At 42.0% G+C, this 23,649-nt stretch overlaps 1 protein-coding gene across 1 annotated transcript in view; it reads right to left on the bottom strand.

Moving 5' to 3' along the window:
• LOC119652058 (dynein heavy chain 10, axonemal) overlaps window positions 1-23,649 on the bottom strand; it is a 300,796-nt gene that overhangs the window by 138,824 nt on the left and 138,323 nt on the right. The window contains 7 exon segments of the mRNA XM_038055995.1: window positions 17,347-18,088; window positions 18,142-18,262; window positions 18,332-18,440; window positions 18,515-18,748; window positions 18,896-19,091; window positions 19,151-19,365; window positions 19,466-19,672. Of these exon segments, the coding sequence (XP_037911923.1) occupies window positions 17,347-18,088; window positions 18,142-18,262; window positions 18,332-18,440; window positions 18,515-18,748; window positions 18,896-19,091; window positions 19,151-19,365; window positions 19,466-19,672 (1,824 nt within the window).

Raw genomic sequence — 23,649 nt, 5'->3', positions numbered from 1 at the left:
CGTCTGTACGTTGAAATGCCGTTTACTTTTTCTTTAAGATGATCGCAGCGTCATCTAGCGTGGTAGCAGGAAAACACCTCTTTCTGGAGATGGGTGTATAAATTGCTTTGTATTTCAATAACGAACTATGCGATCGGGCTGGAAAAATTACCATGCACGCTCAAGATATTAATAACTCTATGGCGAAAAATTCGTGTTTCCATCTTTATCCAGTTCTTAAACAAAAAATTTCTTAAAAAAGCCAAAAAACGGCCTTTACACGGGATGACCCCCTTAACTTATTGAAAGAATCCCATGAGGTGCCATTAATGTGTTAGTTCAACACCGTTAGAACCCTAAACCATCCATTTCGAGGGACTTCATCCAGACCCTTACACATAATGCAGATAGAATTCTACACTTGACAAAGTCGTGATCGGTTTTGAGAGTTACTGTACATATTATAGCCGATATTACTGAAAAGCAAGTCGGGAAGCCGGAAACTGAACGCTCTAGGTACGAAACGTTTTGTGTATTTTCTATATAAGCATATTTTAATGGTCGTTTGTCCCATTTGTACTTAATTCATAATATCAAGCGATAACGGCTTTACGGTTTCTTAGCAGGGCAGGGGAGAGGAGCAGCTTGACCGTAGCGGCTCGCAGGTGTTAAATTATATAAGCAAGCATCTAACATCTGCAAGCCACTACGGTCAGGCAGCTCCCAGGGCAGAGGTGAGGCAGCGTCTGACGATTGGCCTCTGCCCTGGTAAAAAACCGTAAAGCCATCATCGCTTGACATTTCTGTGGATTTTGGGTGCAAGCCCCAAGCGAGGGGTCCATGGACCAGGAAAGAGGGATTAAGTTGATCCCCATTTGGTCCGGTCCAGCATTAAGTGATGCGGACTTAGGACCCCATCATTCTCAAAATATTAACTCATAATGTTTATGCATTTAGCTTATGCTACGCTATGCTAGTTATTCCACTATGCTAAATTCTACCTGATCTCTCTTGGTAACAGGTCTCACGACAGGCCGAATAAACAAATGCATTCATGCACTGGCCCGCGACGCATTAAATGGTGGCGATTTGGTGAGAAGAAAGAAGAAACGATCTCACTCATACGATTGCCCACCGTTACGAATGTGGAAAAATCATGGAACTAAATGAAAGACACAATCCACAAAGTGGCCTCTGCAACCCTCGGGGTCACCAAGCCGGGTAAGCGGTACATCAATGAGATACTTGGCTTTGGAATGTTGATGTTGAAATGAAGGTCCGTGAAAAGAAACGCCTCTACCACTAATTTCTCGACGACAAAACGCCTGCTAATTGGCAAAAAAAAAAATTCGAGCGGACCATTACAAAAATCTTTACGATAAACTGGACACTCGGGATGGAGAGAAAGATCTGTATCGACTTGCTAAAAGCCGTAACGAACGTACACAGGATATCGAACACTTCTGTTACGACAAGAACGGTATTTTGCTCACCAACCGTCGAGCCGGAACGGATAGATGGCAAGAATACTTCGAACAGATTTCAACTGAAGAATTTGCAAATCCACAATCATTGCCGACATTTGGAGCAGTTCCACCTGTCAGCGCAACTGGTGCTCAGAGGTGGCGGTGAGGAAGACGGGACGGCAACTCTGTCGGCTGAACCAAAACCAAGTGGCCGAGGAGAACCTCCATAGTGGTGGCACCGGGAGACGCTGTACTCACTTTGGCTTGCCGGCCGTGATGCAATAGGCGAATGCTCCAAAGGCCTAATCAGGGCGATCAGACCCGAGTCTGCACCGGGACTCATCTGAAGTGGCAATTTGGTCACGAAACCTCACCAGGGGGTATACTGGTGCCATGGGAACCTGGGATAGCTCCTGGACTCTCATACTTCGGGTGAACTCCCGTTGTATCTGAGTACAGTTCGGTTCTTTGCGGTTGGCCGTCTAGTATGAGCTTCATGGGGGTTGTTGGTAATGTTCAAGCGAGAAGAGACCTTCGGGCATCGGCGTGGTGTTGCATTTGAACACGGATGCCGTACTCCTTAGTTCGCTAGAGATTTAGGTATGTCTTGCATCCACTAGTATGAATGTTAAGCCATGCAATTGGTATAGACTGGTACCGTTGTTGCTTGTCACAGCGGGGTTCTGATTGTGGTCACAAAATCAATCCGTGACAGGTGCTCACGTAGAACCCTCAATGACAGTCAGCGCAACTGAAGTCGAGGAGGCAATAAAACGAATGAAATCGGGGAAAGCCACAGGACCTGACGACATCGCACCTGAGCTCTGGAAAGCGGAGAGCTGGGACCCAACACTGTGGCTCGGTGAATTCCTTAATCGGGTTATTCAGGAAGGAAGAACACCATCTGACTGCCAAGAAAGTACCACTGTTCCAATATGGAAAAAGAGAGGTAGCCCAGCAGAATATTCAACTTACCGTCCGATCCGATTACTTTCCCATACCATGGAGATTTTTGAACGCATTCTTCACAACCGTATTCGCGAAATCGTTGAAATAACCGTGAATCAAGCCGGATGTGTCAAAAACTGCGGAACTACTGACGCAATACACGCTGCGCGGTTACTCATGGAGAAACACCGTGAGAAGCATCGCCCTCTTAACATTGCGTTTCTGCATTTAGAGAAAGCGTTTGACCGTACACCACACGAACTCATCTGGTATGCTTTATGACAATACTTCGTGCCAGAAGAACTCGTGCGCTGGGTTCAATTGCTCTACCACGATCCGAAAAGTAAAATTCGAAGTATGGGGGGTGTATCAAAACCGCTTCGTCTCTCTGTTGGTGTTCATCAAGGAAGTGCCCTCTCACCACTTCTCTTTGTCCTTGTTATGGACACCGTCACACGGGATATCGAACGTCCAGCGCCCTACACATTACCTAGACACTGCAGATGATGTTTTTAATAGCAGAAATGATCTCGAACAACTTGTTCAAAAATGGAATGATCGCCTCATGCAACAGGGTCTCAGATTGAATCTAAACAAAATTGAATTTTTGACGACCGATCCCCCTGAAACAGACACAATCACTGTCAGCGGCAGTGATCTGCCCAGAACTGAGCGATTTAAATACCTCGGGTCAACGCTATCAGCCGAGGCCAGGTTGCCAATTACTTCACGCATTAACGCAACCTGGATGAAGTGGCGTTCCACAACTGGTGTTCTTTGTGATCGACGTATCAACGAACGTCTTAAATCTAAAATTTTTCGCGATGTCGTCCGCCCTGATGCTCTCTATGGTTCTGAAGGTTGGCCAACTATAAAAGACAATAAATGACGTCTTGCGGTAATAGAGACGAAGATGTTACGTTGGACTAGTGCGTGACACGTTTAGATCACATTCGAAATGAGGATATTCGCGATCGTTATGGGCTTGCACCGATCGTGGAAAAGTTGCGAGCGAGGCGTCTTCGATGGTATGATCACGCAATTCATGCTAGAATGCGAGAATTCATTTGCCAAGATTGGTCTGAACATCGCAGTCGATGGTAAACGACCAAAAGGTAGGCCTAAGCAACGGTGGCTTGATACGCTGGATGGGGATTTAAAAGCACCCAGATCAGGCATTCGATAGAGCCAAATGGCGAAACCGATCACGACGAGCCGACCCCGCTTGTGAACGGGAAAAAGGCTGAAGCAAAAAGAAGAAAAGAAGAAGAAGACTATGTATTTCGTTTCGTCGCTCGCTGCATGTGTATGTGTATCATTTGCAAAACGAATTCATCACGGTACGATATAGATGATCCGAAGTGGAATATTCGATCGATTGTATGTAATTTGGTTGGTGAATTCAGATGGGCACAAATATATGTGTGAACTGTGTGCTGGACAACAGTTCAGTCCATTCGGGAATACCCAATTAAGAAACTTAAATGTTTATATATGTGTATTTCGTAACTGCTATGTGAGTCAATTGACCAATTCAGACGCATCCGCCTGCTATTTGATGCAGACTGTCTGATGTCTGAGGTAGACTCAGACATTTGCCTGATACAGAAACAGAGTTTGTCTGAAATAGACATTTTTTCTTAGAAAAAACTTTTACAAATACCTCACAATATGTATTCATCGATGCTGCAGTGTTTTAATAAACATTTACTAAGCTTGTATGACAGTATAATATTAAAGTGAATGATCAAATGCTATAAAAATAGCTTGCAATTGTATTTCAGAGTGTATCTAGGCATATTTCAAGCCTGAACTCCCAGCACCCTACACAAGAAGACTACAAAACTTGCGCCCCTTCCCCCCCACACGGTACTTTTTCTTTTCTTTACTTTGCTTTCCATCATTGAATTTCCTCTCATTCAATCATGTAAATAGAAGCTTTTCAATACAGGTATGCCTTAATTTTCCATCCTGAAATTGATGGGATGAGATTCCCTGCTCAATTCTCGTTTGTGGGATTTGGAAATGTGCTACAAAAAATGTTGATTTATACTCGAGGCTTCTCACCACCTCATTAGAATAATAACACTTTGACCTATTTTGATATAATACAAAGGTAACTTTTTAGGCTTGTAAGCTTTCTAAGGAAGCTCAGGTCTATATTCAAACAAAAAGTCTTGTACCCCCTTTCACATATATGTTAAGTTTTCTCAAACTGAAAGCATAACCATGCCATTAGGTGTTGAGTGTGAAGGATTTCTTAACTCCCTTCCTGATACCAAATTCTGCACCGATAATCTCACTACTTGCGGGTAAATTGCATGAAACCCACCTGCGAATTAACAAACGGAATAAAAGCGAAATTGAATTGATTATCACCGTCCTTCACCAGTGTACTCGTATGCAAGCTATTCAGCTATTCGTTACACTGCGGCTGCATCTACGGCAAATTAGAAAGGAAGTGGAACCAGGAATCTTTTCCAAGTATTAGGCAATAGGAATGATTGTTCAAAGCGGGGTAGGTGGTAGTTGTATTCATGCTTTGAGTCCTTTTGTTGCTCTCGATATATAAGAGCGGTTAACTACCCTTGTGAACTACTCGCATCAGCATCAAAGATTCCAATTACAGAAGGAACTTATAAAGTCCGCTGTGCTCCACAAAGCCTCATTTCTACTATCAAAGCGAAATGCTAAAACGCGTTTTGTTGTCCGTTTCCAGTCATATTCCCAATCACTTTATCCTTTGGCTAACCTCATTTCTACTTTTAGTTAGTGACATACTACGCTCTTCTTTGTACCCCCCATCATATGCTTCAACTCACCATCTAATGCATAACGCTGCAGGTCTGCAACATATGTTCTATTATGGGGTCACTACTAAAATTAGTTAGTAGTGAGAACGGTTTTTTTCATTCAGCCGATCGTTTAAAGGGGAATTGAACATATGCACATATGTAGGTATGTTCCGATGTGTTATCAACCCCTTTTTGCTTTTATTGAAAGGCTACAATTAATCTATATCAGGTGAAGTTAAAAGACACCCATTATTTCGCATAAATGTGATCGGGCTACCCTATATGGACATTTCGTACTAGAAACGCATTTTTGACAGTTTCTTGATTTCTTGATTCAATTTTGTTTGATCGCGCGTCAAAGATGGACACCAACAAAGAGAAAATGTACCAATTATGGGAAGATTCAACTTAAAAGTGCTTCGTACCAGCAGAGACATCACGGTTAAAGACAACTAGAGAGCAAAAATGGCCCACTAGAAAAAGAGGAATAAAACGCCAAGCTTCCGACTTGTTCTTGGATAATGGCGAAAACTTCACCCAGATGGCTAAAAATGTGAATCGTATTCATGGCCCCAATACTATACAATTTCGGTTTCGTCACTTTCATTGCGGTAATTTTGATGTGAAAGATGGACCACGCTCTGGAAGGCCAATTGCAGAAAATGTCGATAAAATTATAAAAGTCGTCTAGTCCGACCATTATGTAAGCATTGCATGGATAAGAAGAAGACTGAATTAAAAAAGAAACTCCGCGTATGAGTGTTGTACGAGGTAAAGCCAAAAACTCCCATGGACTGAATTTCCGTTTGTGAATCGCTGCTGAATCGCAACACAATCGATGCATTTCTAAAGCAGGTGGTGAATGGTGGCGAGGAGTGGTTCAGTCACCACAAAGTTAAGTCACAAGGATCGTGGTCGAATCACGTTGAGCCGATGCAAACGGTGATCAAGCGAAGACAGTTTTGTCGTGTTCTTACTGGGATCGACAGAGAACCATCTAAAATGAGCTGCTTCCTTATGGAGAAACTGATGGAGGTAATCACCCAGAAGTGGCTCGCTTCACCCAATAGCGGGAGAATTATGCTGAATACTAGAGCTCAGACATTGATAGAAACTCAGCAAACGCCCCGACAGCTGGAATGGCATGGATCTTATGCTTCCATCATATATTCCAGTCCTGGCACCAAGTGACTTTTCTTGTCCATTGCCAAGGATTTTTCCGGTGAAAATCGCCTCAAAAGAGGCTTGTGAAAATCGATTGCCCCACTTTGTTGCCAATGGTGAAGAAAGCTTCTTTGAGAGACAAAATGGCAAGAAGTCGTGGAACAAACCCACGCATATTTAATCTAAATCGGATCATTCAAAATATGCTAAATAAAGCCTTTCCTCGAGAAATAGTGGAATTCTTTTACCAAAGCTTTTACTAAATATAATTTGAATTCTTTGATTCTAGAAGAAGCACCGAAGATAAAATGATGCCAGATTGTATAGTTTTAACTACCAATTTTAGTCTGGAATTGTTTCTCTGGTCATGGGACTCGAGGCTTGATACGAATTGAAGAACTTATGAAAACAAGTCGCAAACCGGAATCACGCGGCTTCAGGTATGCGAGGTTTTGTTTATTTCTTATGGATGGAACTATAAGTATATTTGAGTCTAGAACTACTCCAGTTGTACGTAGCTCGCAATATATATGTATATTCAACAGGTCAAACTACTCACTTTAGTGTGATATTGATATACAGTATTTTGGGTTGCAGTAAATTAACACGGAAAAAGACAACTAGACAAGCTACTGTAACTTCGTCAGTAGTAGTATTTGTGATTCATCATCATCAACGGCGTAACAACCGGTATCCGGTCTAGTCCTGCCTTAATAAGGAACTCCAGACATCTCGGTTTTGCGCCGGGTCCACCAATTCGATAACCCCAAAAGCTGTCTGACGTCCTGACCTACGCCATCGCTCCATCTTAGGCAGGATCTGCCCCGTCTTCTTTTTCTACCATAGATATTGTCCTTATAGACTTTCTTCGCTGGATCATCCTCATCCATACGGATTAAGTGACCTGCCCACCGTAACCTATTCAGCCGAATTTTATCCACAACCTAACGGTCATGGTATCGCTCATAGATTTCGTCGCTATGTAGGCTACGGAATCGTCCATCCTCATGTAGGGGGCTCAACATTCTTCGGAGGATTCTTCTCTCGAACGCGGCTAAGAGTTCGCAATTCTTCTTGCTAAGAACCCAAGTCTCCGAGGAATACATGAGGACTGGCAAGATCGTAGTCTTGTACAGTAAGAGCTTTGACCCTATGGTGAGACGTTTCGAGCGGAACAGTTTTTATAAGCTGAAATAGGCTCTGTTGATTAACAACAACTATGCGCGGATTTGATCATCGTAGCTGTTATCGGTTGTGATTTTCGACCCTAGATAGGAGAAATTATCAACGGTCGTAAAGTTGTATTCTCCTATCTTTATTCTTCCCTTTTGACCAGTGCGGTTTGATCTTGCTAGTTGGTTGGTTTTCGGTGCTGACGTTGCCACCATATATTTTGTCTTGCCTTCATTGATGTGCAGCCCAAGATCTCGCGCCGATTACCGCCTGCTCGATCTGGATGAAGGCAGTTTGTATGTCTCGGGTCGTTCTTCCCATGATGTGGATATCGTCAGCATAGGCCAGTAGTTGGGTGGACTTAAAGACTATCGTACCTCTTGCATTTACCTCAGCATCACGGATCACTTTCTCGAGGGCCAGGTTAAAGAGGACGCATGATAGGGCATCCCCTTGTCGTAGACCGTTGTTGATGTCGAATGGTCTTGAAAGTGATCCTGCTGCTTTTATCTAGCCTCGCACACTGGTCATGGTTAGCCTAATCAGTCTTGCCAATTTCGTTGGGATACCGAATTCTCTCATGGCCGTGTACAGTTTTACCCTGGCTATACTTTCATAGGCGGTTTTAAAGTCGATGAATAGATGGTGTAACTGTTGTCCGTATTCCAACAGTTTTTCCATCGCTTGCCATAGAGAGAAAATTTGATCTGTTGCTAGTTTGCCTGGAGTGAAGCCTCTTTGGTATGAGCCAATGATGTGATTAAACTTGGGAAGTCAATACTGCTCAATGAGTCAATTGATATAGTCGATTCTAAGAAAAGTGCTGGTGCCAGACAGACGGGCAGGCAGGCAGAAATTGATAGCAACGGACGCAAAGACTGATCCTTGCGCAGAACAATACGCGAGAACGGTAAATGATTTGTGAAAATCGTAAACGAAACTGCTAAAATTTGCAAGGTGTTCGCGACTCGTAGTGCAGTGAAATCGATGCCCATCTTAAGCGAAAGAAGTTCAATTGGCAAGTTTCTAGTCCTGCTTTGCTTTGTTGCTTTGTTTCATTTTTTCTCACAAAACGGGTTTTTGGACTGCCGTCCACTCAGAATAGTGTCGGTTACTAGCTATTATCATTATATAATTACACAGAGGAATTGACATTGCATAGAGTGGTCCCGTGGTAACACGCTTGCTCGTGGGCTGGGAGAACCTGGTTAAAATGCATATGCATTTTCCTTTTTTTTATTTATTTTCTTTAAATTAAAAACTATTTAGATTCTAGTTGAGACAACATAGAAGGATTTTTAATCCCTGAAGTGCTTTTGGTTAAGTAATGGAGTATGCGTAACAGAAGGAAAGACTTTGCCTCTTCCCCTTATTCATAGCTCAGCGCTGAATTTGATATTTAAATCGGGTAAAGTGATTTAGTTTGGAAAGGCTACTACCTGGACTACCGTACCGCAAATGCGGGGACCAAGGCAATTTTTCCAAGGACTCCAACGGAAAACCAAAATACGTTTTTTGTATGGAAATCAGAAATAGCGACAGAGCCGACATTGCAGGAAGCAGTATATGTCCAGCGTTCACAAAGAAGCTCATAACTGCGTGCAAATGAAGTTAAGGCGATTAAATCTGAATCACTGTCGAGCGACCCAGGACCTGTTCTCCCAAAAGTGTTCGAAAGCAATATCCAAGTAGGCATTGTGTTCGAATATCTGCAATACGAAAATCTGCATAGTAGAGTATGTATAACAGACAAAAACGGCAAGGGATATATCTGGAGCTGTGAAAGTCGAGCTATAGAAAACGCGAAGAAACACCCGGAGGACCGATTCAGGCGTATCAAAATAGGGGGTATATACATCTATAGTTGTTACGCATCACCGAGCCTCACGTATCCTTCGATGCAAGCCACTACCAACCAAAAATAATAGTCGATGGCTTCAATGCATAGGGGTAGCAGAGAAATTAATGCAAAAGAACGGATATCGTTAGAGGCATTTTTATGCCTGAATGTGCTGCTTGTGAACCCTGGAGGAGTCACCACTTTTCGGAGAGGAAAATTATGATCGGTAGTGGACCTCAGTTTCGTCAGTGAGGCACTAGCCAAGGATCTGCAGTGGCATGTCAGGTAAAGGTACACACACAGCGATCATCAGGCTATCATCTTTCAATCGTTGCATGGGAAAAATATGAAGCCAACAATCAGAACAACGATGAACCTGGTAACCAACAAATTTAATGCGGAAATATTCAACGAGATACTTCTGGAAGACATTTCATTGTCAAGGATCACAAAAGAAAAAGTTTCAGGGGTCGTGCACAAACTGCAGCGGCCGTGCGATGCCTCCATGCCTCGGCGAAGATCGAATGTCGGAAAAACTTCTTTTAAGTTAGGAGACGCTCCCAGGGCAGAAGAAATTGGCTTTTTTTGAGGAGCTACACATGCAATATAAAAACGCGAGGAAAAAATTACCACTAGCTTTCTTGAAGAATCAAATCGAACATTAGCAGATGTATACCAAAGCTGATTCCGAACGATTGGGTAGTGCATATAGGTTGGTGATGTCATTTCTAAAAGGCAAGTGCTTCCTACCGATTATTTGTTACTGCGGAAATACATGAAGCTTCCGGCAGTGCAGGTAAACCCCGACGAACTTCCCGTAGTGCTGGACGAGGAAGTTCTGGAGGTAGCAAAGAGACTCACTGAAAATAAGACTTCAGGACTGAATGGCATCCAGAAAATTACCAAAGATGCAGCCGGAACAGCACGAGGGCACCAGAGACGAAGTGTTCCTCGAGCTATAGAAGCGACAAAAGCTATCACTCATTCCGAAGTTAGGTAAACCATTGGGTGACGTTTCCTCATATAGACGGATATGTCTGATTAATACCATTGGCAAACTATTCGAACGAGTGACATACAATAAGTTTGCTACCAATTGCAGAAAGGGAAGGAGGCCTCTCTGAAAAGCAATTCGTAAGGCGAGATCACCCGCTGACGCAATAAATATGGTGACTGGTCTGGCTTAGGTTACAATAGAAGAAAGTAAATGATGTAAACACTCGATGTGAAGAATGCGTTGAACTGTGCAAAATGGAAAAAAATCATTCAGGCACTGTAAAACTACAGGCCCCGATATACATTTTATGCGTTGTTGTCGAATTTATTCTGTAGAGGAAACTGTATTGCGACTCGGGCGATAGATTGAAAATATACTTTACAACCTGCAGTGTGCCACAGGGTTCTGTCCTAAGTCCCTTGCTATCGCACGATGGAATGTTAACACTACGCCATCCCAACAACGTGACAACCATCGGCTTTGTGGATGATGTTGGAATTTCAATAGTAGCAAAACGCCTAGGCGAGATCAAGTTTCACGCAAACGAAGCGATGTGGGAGTTCAGTTTTTGGTTGAAAAATTCTCGCTTACTATTTGCTGAAAATAAAATATAAGCAGTTCCTGTCAGCAAGAGAAGGAAAAAAATACTCGCGAAATTTGGTTAATAAATAATTTACTCCCAACCAGCGCTTAAATACTTGGGAGTAATGATTGAGAGAAGGCGCATTATATCGGTATTCTCGAAGGACAAGAGGTGCATAAAATTAACTGCCGAAATTGAGAGAATAACCCAAATGATCACAGTTAGTATGAAAGAATCTTTTCAAGAAAGGTGTCCAAAACGTGAAACACCATGGTGGAACTTGAGTTTGATGAAATAGAAGAGAACGTGAAGGGCGCACTTCTCAACCGAGTGATTCGGTTGACATCTGGTATCGGTACAAAAAGAGAAAGATCTTACAAGAGCGTAAGGTTAGCTAAATGACAATTATGGAGACGTTTTCGTGGAGAGACTAACAAGTTCGGGGTTTCGTTGAAACAACGCCAAACTATTGAAATTCACTTCGCAGCAGTATCCAACATCACAGTTTAGAGCAAGCAGCCACATAGGACCCCAACCCAGAAACTAGACTTTGCCATATGTGTGATGTGTGGGAGAAGCATGCGTGCAGCTTGAAATACATAAGTTAACATTAGGTTGACGCCTGCTCATATGGTTTTCAGATTCGTCCCCATCGGGCGGATTAATCATAGAAAGCGGGTCGGACTCGGAGGATTCGTCAGGAACGACGATTATGGAACAGACCCGACCTCTGTGAAAAAATCGATGAACGAACGTTATTTGTGTAGTTACTCTACCCAATCCGAACAACAAAGTATGACTGATACATCAAAGACGCATCGGGTCTCTGTCGGTGTTCATCAAGGTAGTACCTTGACGCCATTTCCCTTCGTTTTTTTTGTGCTCACTATTAAGATAGACCTCCTAGACTTTGAATACACACATTATGCTATGCGGAAGCTTTGCTAACCTCCTAAATAAAACGGAGTTTTTAACGACGGACTCCAATGGTGCAGACACTATGACTGTCAGTACGATTTAACTATCTCAGATCAGTGCTACGAGTCAATAGTGAAATTCCCCCACGTTATATAGCTTGCTGGTCCCAAGCCCAGGTGAAGGAAGAGAATTTGAGGCAATATCCTCAGTTAAACAAAAATAAAATCCTGAGATCAGGGAAAGAGATTAATATAGTTGGGAGTTATTCCACAAAGCTGAATCTTAGCTGATCTCTCCGACCAAGCAAATGCATCCAATGTGGTTAAAAACAACATGATGGTGTCCAAAGATCTTAAGTCTCGGAAAAGTGCTAGGGCGTTCATCTCAGTCGACGCAGCAGGACGGGCCCCGGTCCTGTCGAGAAGTATTCAAGGGTTCTTGACGCATGGACGACATCAGGACGTAAGTTAATTAGTCTGAGCAAAACAAATAGGTGTCTCCATCCTAATTATTAGCATCTTCACTGGAAAGGCCGAGGAATTCGCAAGAGCCCTTTGGAAAAGGCGCATTGATGTTTGCGCGAATATTGGGCGACTTATCGCTAAACGCTGGGTAACGGACATGAAGCTGTTACGTTGGACTAGTGGTGTAACACGCCTTGATCACATCCGAAATGAGGATCTTCGCGGTCGATACGGGGTTGCACCGTTCCTGGAAAGATTGTAAGGGAGGCGTGTTCACGCGGTGTGAACATCATCGAAGTCAATGGTAAGCGACCAAAGGGCCGGCGCAAATAAAGGTGGCTTGATATGCTGAATGGGATCAGTCGGTGGCGAAATGAACTTACCCAGTTTGAAAAATCGCGCTGGCCAATTTATTTTTCCGATGTCAGAAGAGAAAAACAAATTAAACCAGTGTGGGCTGACCATCGTGGTTAACTTAATTAAATAAATAAAATAAAAATAAAAATAAATAAAAATGAATTATTACATTGGTGATCGAGTGTAAATTAAAATCAGTGCATGAAGCGGGGTCTCAAATGCGGCAGAAAGTGTATTGCAGGTTGTTGTCGCTTCTGCCTCAGTAGTTACATTTACTGGACTCACCCGAAAGGCTGCCCGGACCCCAGAAGAATCTTACTTTAATATTTCACGCGAATCTCAATTACTCTCAATGATCATAACGTCAGCATCTTATTTGAATGGCTTAAGATGCAGTGAATTCGCGTAAAATTGACAATAATAGCCGGATTTTCATGAAAGTTGACATTATGCTGTTGCAAAATTTGGTACTCCTAGAATAAAATTAGGGGGGTTTTCCTGGCAACTGGTACTTGACCCTGATTTTTTCCAGATTTTTGCCTTGGGTAGTTTGCGAAAGTGAATCTCACTTTAAGCTTTGGTTTCTTACTCGTCAAATTTGCGATTTATGTCAAAACTAATACCAGCATCGGATAGTACTCATCAGGCTTTTCCTTTGATACTCCACATAACTGCGTACTGTTAAAAAAATTTACATTCCCCTTTGCATGTGTGGGGAGCCCCCCTTCAAACTCCACGTAAATTTGTGTCACTCATTGTATGCATGGGATTGCATGCATCAGAGTGCCCATATGTCCACCAAATTTGGTTTGAATCGGTGTAGTCGTTTTGGAGAAAAATGCGTGTGACAGACAGACAGCCAGTGAATCGATTTTAATAAAGTTTATTTCACAAAACCTTAAAAAAGGGAAACGCATTTCTGATAAAGAAGGAAGGAGAATAGTTGGCCAAGGACATCGACAACCGTCACCAAACCAACATTCCACACACGATGTTGTATTATTTTAAGTATTTTTGTTAAGTTGTTAATTCAGACGTTGAGGTATTGTATTTCATATAATCCAGATTTTGTCTTTATAAATAATATCCGTTGCGTTAAGTTGAGTTTGTCTGTTTCTTTTGAATTTGTTTGCTCCTTGCACTTTAATTTAAACTTAGTGGTGGTTTCGTTCTGCCACAGCCCTCCACTCAGTTTTTGTATAAAGTTACGTCTCATGAAAACAAGGATGCGGAACTTTCTGCCGCCCTAGGCGTGTTTCGGATAAGGTGCCACCGTTTTGGCGGCGGAACCCGGAGGCGTGGTTCTTCCACCTAGAGGGGTAATTCGCGCTGGACAGCGTCACGACGGACGCCATTAAATTTAAACTTGCTTTGGTCGGCCTGGTCGAGGAGTCAGTCGCGCTCGTCGTCGACGTGTTGAACGGGTGCCCCAACTACCGGCTGAAGGACCAGCTCATCAGGCGCCTGTCAGTGAGACAGCTATGCTGAATAACTTGCTAGCGCATGTGACACTTCCCGACCGCACCCCCAGCCAGCTACTTGGGTTACGCAACTGCGTACAAAATCCACGATGTATACGCGTGCTGCGTAGTCGGGGGGATGTCGTTCTAGGCTGCCAACGTGACGCAATTTAGGAAACAAATGACCGCATTGGCGGCCATGAATGCTTTGCGTGCAAGAGAGCGATGGAGAACACGTTCGTCATTCACCTTTAGAAATGGCCGTTCGGGTTACGCGCCAACGCATACGATGGTGCCATCGTAGGTTTGCGGAGCAGGTCACTAAATGTATGTTATGGACTTGAAGTAAATACCAGCGGTACTATCGTCACACGTGTCTATCCTATTAGACAGTACCCGTAAACTTTATTAGCACATACATATACATACGCAGTAATTCGAGTAATTCATACTGATATACACGTAATAAATGTCTTACGAGTGCAATAAATTTTCGTGAAATCGAAAAATTTAACCTTCTATAACTTTGTTAATAGTAGTTTGTTTTCATTTAAACTTTTCAAAGTTACGCGGTGTATTATCTCTCAAACCAATACCAATACCAATAGATATCGGAATGACACGTATTTTGAGGCCTAGATTTCGCATAAGTGCTCCATTATTATTTTTTTTCAGATTTTACGGTTGGATAGGTTCTAAGAACGAGACCTCTTCCAAAAAAATTGGACAAGATTATGTAGTAATCGACGTTCATCCTGATATTTTGCCGTTCCTTAATGGAATTCAAATTCTGTTGAACGTTGGGTCTAATATTTAGGAATTGCTCACTATCGACTATGACCCATTTATTTACATGAACTACAAAAAAAAGTTGGAATCCACTTCTGAAATAACCAAAAAATTGGCAGCCCCCAGGACCTCGATTGACTTTGACTCTGATGAGTACTTGCAAATGTATGCCGGTTTCGGGAACATTCCTTAAGTAAATTGAACGATAAAATTCATATAATGCCATGGAATTTCATTGATAAAAAGGGAGAATTTTGCAGCACACCGGTCTTCTAGGGTGAAGTATGGAGTGTCATTAGAGATCTTTCTTAAATCTACTTTTCGGTCTAAATCTAGCGGTAGGGGTCTCTCTTTCAAAAACCCAAGGAGGATCGACTGAATGAAGTTTGGTCACGTTATCGAAAACATACTCTACTCACGAAATACGAACTGGAGTCAGAGCTCGGGGCACTGGAAAAAGCATTTACAATCAATTTTAAAGTCTCGGATTATGCAAAATACAACAAAAAGACATTGCTACCATGGAAGAATGAAAATCTGTTCAATCTCGGGAACCCGATACTAACTCTAGCCACAAATATATGGTTACCAGTATTTGTGCAAGCATTGCCTAAAGAAATGTAAGTCGGCCATCAAGACTGCCATGAAACGGTCCTGGCTTAATTATCATCATCATTAGCGAGTCTACGAGATTCAGACTCCGGCCCACGAAGATAGTCCAATGTTCTCAAAAGTGAGAAGGTTTCTGGATAGAATTTTCTAATGAGCCCCTGGAGCTACTAGTCCGGACGCATTTCCCGGCCAACATGCATTACCAGAAGTTAATACAGCCCCAGTCGTGTGAGATTATCGAATTGGCAATCAATGAGAACATAATAAGCTAACCCCCTCTGGGTCTCGGGTGGTTGCAGTCGTCGCGTCAGCGCTGGTAACACTACTTAATCGCCGCTCACTTTAGATAGGGAAGGTTCCCCACTTGTACTAAGTTGGGGAGGATCTGACATTTCTATAAGAAAACCTGACCGCGAAAGCTTTTTCACGAGCCACTAGGTTCATAGAAGACAATGCCTCCACGTTGTTGAGAGGATGGAAAACCCTCAATCACTTTCTTTGCGATTACCCAGCTCTGGCTACAGTCAGGCCGTACAATAAATAAACAATCCGTTTGGACCTCAAAGAGATCGCCGGTTGTGACATGACTGTAAAGATCTGAGCCGTATTTTGTTCTCCTCCTCCTTCCCACAGCTACCATGGTCTGACGAGTTTGTAATACCAAAACAACGCACAAATATCAAAACACGTGATACTCACCTACCTACCCCATGCAGCAAAAATCCCGAAATGAAATTAAAAACAAACGAAAATAACAGATTTTTTCAAAAATAATACTCATATTATAAATTACACACAGGAATTTCAGCCCCTTTTTTTTAAAATCCCAATGTTTCCGCTAAACCCGGCTTTCCCAGAATTCCGTTGTAACTTCGACCCCATGGTGGTCGGATTTTAAAGGCCAAAAAACGTTTCTGTTTTATAGACAACAGTACAGATTTAAAGAGTTTAATATAGACCTAATCTCCTGGCTCTTATTGAGAATGGTGTTAACAAATTTCGGAAGCAAAGCTCCTTAAGTATAATCATGAATGTACACATATAATTTCTGTCACTATTAAAAGATTCGGTAACTAGCTGTAAGACCCAGTGCTATATAGTGGTCGACTGCGACTTTGACCAAAACGACAGCCGTGGAACAAGTCATTCAAGTTGAGTTGAGTTCCATTAGATCAGATCCTTCCAGCAGTTCAGATTTCCCTACTTATAAATAAATAAGACATGATAATGAAATCCCTAATGAACGCCGTCGCGGATCAAGTTCCTTTGGCAAAAAATCAATTAGGAAATTAGTAAGTAGCTCATCTCAACTGATCCATCCCATCAAGCCACCTACCTATATATTATATAGTAAGCTAACCAGTTGCATACCGGTTAAATACGACATCATTTATTCCCACCAATGAAGGAACACTGCAACTGCGATTATAGGCGATCACACGCTTTAATACATCCAAGTGCTGCGATAAACCCTCTTCAGTGAACTTAAGAAATTTTCTGTTAAGTTCGCTTCTACATTTCCAAAGTCCATTATGTAATATGAAGGAAAACTAGTCGACCTAAATATGTGAATCAAAAGATCGCATTCCTAAAATTGTTACCTCTGAAAAAAGAGATTTCTAAGTGAAAATATTGTCGAGGTTTCTAAGTGAAAATATTGTCAATACGCTTACGTATCGAGAGAAACAACACAAGGGAGGACTTTATGCGAACAATGTATGCCTAAGCGGAAAGACTCCCTACTCATTACATCCGTTCTACTCTAATTCATTTTTCGTAAAATATTTCCGTATAAACTTACCGTAAATCTTTCGACCTTCTGCACTAGAGCACTTCGAATCGTTTGCAGTTGCGTAGAAATAACACTCAGGACGGAGATATCAATTCTGTTGAATTCATCAAAACATCCCCATGCTCCGCACTGAGCTAAGCCCCCTAAGATAGTGCCAACAGCTCTGTAATCCATACCTTCACCGCAATTTGTGACGATACATAACAAAGCCATTGCTTTTGCTAAGTCCTTCACAGTCTCAGTCTTCCCAGTTCCAGCTGGTCCCGCTGGAGCTCCACCCAAATTCATCAGCAAAGCCTGAGTAATCGTCAAGTATATTCTGTCCGTTAGCGGCGTTATTACCAGTCGCCCATTCAAACCCATATATTCGTAGCCATAATCAAACTGACCACTACACTGTACCACGTTTAAGTTATCCAATTGCTTTATCCAATAGAAACGTAACTGACTCTCCCACTCGAATTCCTGGGCATCTAGAATGTTATCTCGAACAAAATTCTCAATAATATCTCGAGCGTGGACGTCAATTGTGGTGATCGTTTTAAATTTAAGGCGATCATTCGGGGTCAAATCAGTTCGAACCGTCAATACCAAATCATCAATTTGTTTATTTTGTTGTTCCAGATACTCTTTCATTGCACGCTTGTTGCCTCTTGCAGCCTTTTCAAATACTTCCTCAACTTCAGCTGTCCACCACACCTGATTCGCTGCTAAACAAACCATTCCTTGATATAACATGATCCATTCGGGACTAAAAATAATTACTATTTAATTGAACTGTTACGTATTATAACAAATATTTACCGAGGTCGCTCGCGAACTTTCCCATAGTCGTAGATAGCCTGTTTCGTAATGAAACGATTTGTTACTCGCATCTCCGCCAAAACCTCATTCATCCAGTCTTCAACTCGACCTTCAGCAGTTACTTCAAGATTGAAATGGATAATGGGCCACTTGTAAGTAGACTCCTGGATCAAACCTTTGTAATCCTTACCTGACTTCTTGAACTTCATAATCTCACCCTCACTTGAAATCATAGCCGTGACGATGTTCAAATCCATATTATCCTTTGAAAACCTCAATGATTTTATGTTATCATACATCTAGCAAAGACAACATGTATAAGGTCAATACACAGAGAACCTGCTCAAAAAAGAACTCAAAAGAACAGCCTAACCTTTATTATGTGATCCTGAACGCACTTCGGATCGTTATTGCCAAGAATCGACAACAGCTCGTCAGTTGATATAAAGTAGAATCTCGGAAAGATGCGCCTCTTAGAATCCAAGTACTCGTTCAACGATTTCTGGCATTTCTCCAATCCCAGACCAAGTCCTTGAAATTCGGCCAATCGACCAGTCACCATACAGAGAGGCACAACGAGCGGACTTTTCGCACAATCCGTCATAATCTTTGTTTTAGTTGACAATTAATGGAAATACGTTAAGGAAGCTACCATAAATTGCATTAAATGGAAATTTTCCTCCGCTCGTTGAAGGACATTTCAATCTGCATTACGCCATTGCACTATAAATCAAAGTGCTCAGCATGTACTCACCCTCCTATAAGCCTTATCGATATCATCAAACTTTCGCGCTTCCTCTGGTAATTGTGTCCTTATATCGCCTCCAATAAATATTCCCTCGAGGTACAGCCACTTCCTCTGTACGCTCGTCCATTCGTCGATGATTTCATAGACCAACGCCAAGCAACGCTCCCACTTCTGAACGGTCTCAAGAAAGGGACCAATAAACCTGCCAATATAACGCCATCAACAATAATCCTTTTAGCTGCCACAACTGCAACATCTTACTGAGAGGCACCCATTGACTGTAAATTCATCGAATTATCCTCAAGGACTTGAATGATTTCCTCCACCGAGCCAAGAAAGTACCCCCGCTCCTCGGAGCCCTTGTAGTGTTTGTACACAGAGAACGCCATCGTCTCCCAAGTGCTTTCGATCTCCTTCACGCCTTTCTCTATGGAGAGTTCCTTAATTGCATTATTTATAATTGCCTCGGCGATGTCCTGAAATGCATTACCCGACGAGCGGAAATGCAGCAAGAAGATAGGGGGAACGTATAGCGGAAAAATAATGAATGGCTGACTGGCTGCATTCTCAACTTGCCTGATAGTTATGCAATTCCATGGCAAACATATTCTCGAGGGTGAAACGATCCGGGGCCATATCGAAACTTTTTCCTGTTTTCTCCATCAAGATATGCCAATGGCGCTCCCGCAGTGCCTCGTTCTTCAGGCTTACCATCAGCGGGACCGAATTTTTGAATTGCTTCATTTGCAACTCAAGCATTTGGCCGACTGGCATTTGCCGAACCTATTCAATGCGAGAAGAATGAAAAATAAATAAAATTCGACATCACTCAGATCCCAGGATTTTTCTTTCATTTGTATGTAAATTTTCATATCCAATTATGAGGACGAAGTTCGATGATATTTGACTGGTGTACGTGAGTGGGCGCAAGTTCAAAGCAATTCAATTTTCAATTCTGTGTAGATTATATGCTTATGTTGTGTAAGCATGTTAAGCGTTGCGTATTTTGAGCGGGGGAGTGAAAGCGCCCTTGCGAAATGTAATTCAGTTTCAGATGTCTTTTGCAATGGCCCACACCAACCTTTTGCTTACTTCTAATGCTAATGAGTAATTTGAAAAATTTCAGGGGGAGTTTACTATAATACATCTTTACCCCCAGATATGTCACCGTTTTACTGCGCACTGTATCCTAGTTTCAGTGCAGATTTTCCTTCGGCAATCCTTACCTCGCGTGGGGCAGATGAAATATTTTATTTTTCAGATATATGTGAAGCTTATTAGTAGCTGACTAACCATCAACTGAGGATTGAGATCAAATTAAAAATTGAAAATTTGTAAGGTTTTGTGTCGAACAAAATCTTATTAAAATCGGTTCATTGTCTTTCAGTCGCATCTCTGTCTGTCTGCCGAATCCGATTCACGCAGAAATCGTTCACGAAATTTGATCATGATAATGTTTTAGTGGGGTAAGGGTGGAATTTTTTTTGCTGAATGTGCCCATGTGGAGTCCCAAATGAAAGGGCTCAATTGGTACTTTTCTAATCGAGGTAGGTCGCGTTCTCAGAACCCGTCCAACCCATAAATCTAAACAAGTCGGGAAACCGGAAGCTAGATGCTTCAGGTACGAAAGGTTTTGTGTATTTCTTTTATAAAGAGATTTGAGTGTGCATTTGTCCCATTAGCATGGAGCCAAGTGATATTGACATTCATAGTCTTGAATTTGCAGAGGAGCGAAAGTTTTGATCTAGTATAACTTTGTTAGTAATAGTGCGATTATCACCAAATTTGGCAGGATCATGCTCTATGCTGTAACCTATATTGCTGTGATTCTAGGGTGAACCTAAGGGGGTTTCCCTGCCAATTATAGTAATGTACTATTATTAACTTTATTTGAACAGGTATCGGTATGGGGGGTATTTCGGAGCATAGGCACCATATAGTGGAAGCCCCCTGATTTTTTTCAGATTTTTGGGATGGGCAGTTTCTGAGATTGGGTGCGTTAAGGAAATCATCACTTTCAACCCCCCGCACTCCGTACCTTTTCAACAAATGTCAAAACTAAGACCGGCCTCGAAAAGTACTACCCGAGACCTTTAATTTGATACCCTACATGACTACATTTGATGAAAAAAAAATTTACACCCTCCTTTTGCATGTATGGGGATTCCCCATTAAATTCCACGTAAAAGGATGTAACTCACTATATGCGTGAGCGTTCATAGTTCCCACCTTTCTACCAAATTTGGTGCGAATCGCTACAACCGTCTCCGAGGAAAATGTGTGTGACGGACAGACAGACAAACAGACAGACCGAGGCACGGTTGACACCCGACAATATCGTGGACCACATGCTAGCCTCTGAAACATCTTGGAGAGCGGTGGAAAAATTAATGAGGGCGATCCACAATCTGCTGAGGAAGGAGAAGCTTCGGAGGAAATTTACAAATAACGACAGAAGCCGCAGTTCATAACTGATCCTGCCCCGCAGGGTAAGCGAAGGAGAAGGAGGTGGTTTTAGTGAGTAAAAGTCTCACATAACCGTATGGCAGGAGCCAGTGGTAGGTTTTGAACCTTTCCACCTTCCAACGTACAAAAAAAAAAAAAAAAGAAATGGTTACAAACGAGCTTAATCAATCAGTCAATTAGCTGTGGATGGGAAGATTTAAGCAATTCCAAAAGGGTCACTCTAATCTTCAAGAAAAAGAGAGCATGAGAGACTTTTAAGGATGCAGCCAGGGAGCAAATACTTTTGAGGTGTATCTCAAAAAGGAAACAAGTCGGGAAACCGGAAGCTTGACGCTTCAGGTATAAAAGGTTTTGTGTTTCCCTAAAGGAGGAGCATAACGTAGTTCTCCATTGACTTATAGCATTGACCCGAGATATTTAAATCGCTCAGTTCTGGGGATGTTACCACCATTGCCAGAACTCAGCGATTTAAATATCTGGAGGGGCAGATTACTGCCATTGAAAGAACTGAGCGATTTAAATATCTCGAGTTAATGCTACCAGCCAATGGAGAACTGCGTAATGAAATGTTTCAAGCATTAACGCCACCTGGATGAAGTGACATTCCGCAACTGGTGCTCTTTGTGATCGACGTATCAGAGCACGTCCCAAATCTAAAATTTACTGTAATGTCGTCCGTCTGTCGCTCTCTATAGTTTGAGTGTTGACTATAAAGGACAATGAACGGCGTCCTGCGGTAATGGGGACGAAGATGTTGCATTGCACTGGTGGCGTGACACGTTTCGATCACGTCTGAAATGAGAATATCCGGGATCGATATGGGTTTGCACTGATCGTGGAAAAACTGCAAGAGAGGCGTTTTCGATGGTGTGGTCACGTAATTCACGCTAACGAGAATTCAACAACCAGTATTGGTCAGAACATGGAAGTCAATGGTAAGCAACCAAAAAGCCGGCCAAAACAATGGTCGCATGATATACTGGATGGGGATTTGAAGGTCTCGCGATTACATCCTGATCAGGCATTTGATAAAATAAAATCACGAAACCGATCACGACGAGCCAACCCCGCTTGTGAACTGAAGGCTGAAGAAAAAGAAGAAGATGTGAGGAGCGGTGAGCCTGACAGTTCCGTGTCACATAGTTAAAAATTCTATTGGCATCTATTTTTTAGAAAGTAATTTAAATAAATCATTTGATGGAAAGCCCTGTATTGAAATAGTCAACCTCATACGCTTCACACTCCGAGTTTAATATTATTAGCAAATGCCAGCAATTTAACCAACATCAAATATAAACAAGTCGGGAAACCGGAAGCTAGACGCTTCACGTATGAAAGGTTTTGTTTATTTCTTTTATAAAGAGATTTGGGTGTGCATTTGTCCCATTAGCATGTAGCACGTAAAATATGCATATATTATGTTAAAATAGCCACTTTCAAGTGATATTGACATTCATAGTCTCGAATTTGCAGAGACGCGACAGCTTTGACTTAGTATTACTTTGTTAGTAATAGTGCGATTTCCACCAAATTTGGCAGGATCATGCTCTATGATGTAGCCTATATTGTTGCAAAATTTCGCGATTCTAGGGTGAACTTAAGGGGGGTTTTCCTGTCAATTACTAAAAATTATAGTAATGTACTATTATTAAATTTATTTGAACAGGTATCGGTATGGAGGGTATTTCGGAGCCTAGGCACTATATAGTGACAGCGCCCTGATTTTTTTCAGATTTTTCGGTTGGGTAGTTTCTGAGAATGGGTTCGTTAAAAAAATGACCAATTTCAACCCCCCGTACCCCCCACCTTTTCAACAAATGTCTAAACTAAGACCGGCTTCGAAAAGTACTAATCAAGACCTTTAATTTGATACCCCACATGACTATATTTGATGAAAAAAAAATGTACACCCTCCCTTTGCATGTATGGGGACCCCCCCTTAAATTCGACGTAAAAGGATGTAACTCACTATATGCGTGAGCGTTCACAGTTATCACCTTTCTACCAAATTTGGTGCGAATCGCTACAACCGTCTCCGAGAAAAATGCGTGTGACGGACAGACAGACAGACAGACGGACAGACAGACAGACAGTAAACCGATTTTAATAAGGTTTTGTTTTACAAACAAAACCTTAAAAAGGGCTAGGGAGAATTAGATTCTTCTTGAATGGAATTTTAATATTTCACTCGAATTTCAATTATTCTCGTTAATTATGACGTCAGCATCTTATTTGTATGGCTTAGGATGCTGTTAATTAGCACGAAATTGATAAGTTTGAACTGCTATAACTTT

Source organism: Hermetia illucens, chromosome 3 (genome assembly GCF_905115235.1).
Source record: "Hermetia illucens chromosome 3, iHerIll2.2.curated.20191125, whole genome shotgun sequence".
Taxonomy (NCBI): Eukaryota; Metazoa; Arthropoda; class Insecta; order Diptera; family Stratiomyidae; genus Hermetia; species Hermetia illucens.
Note: the sequence above shows the minus strand (reverse complement) of the source record. Positions and strands in the feature narration are given on the sequence as shown.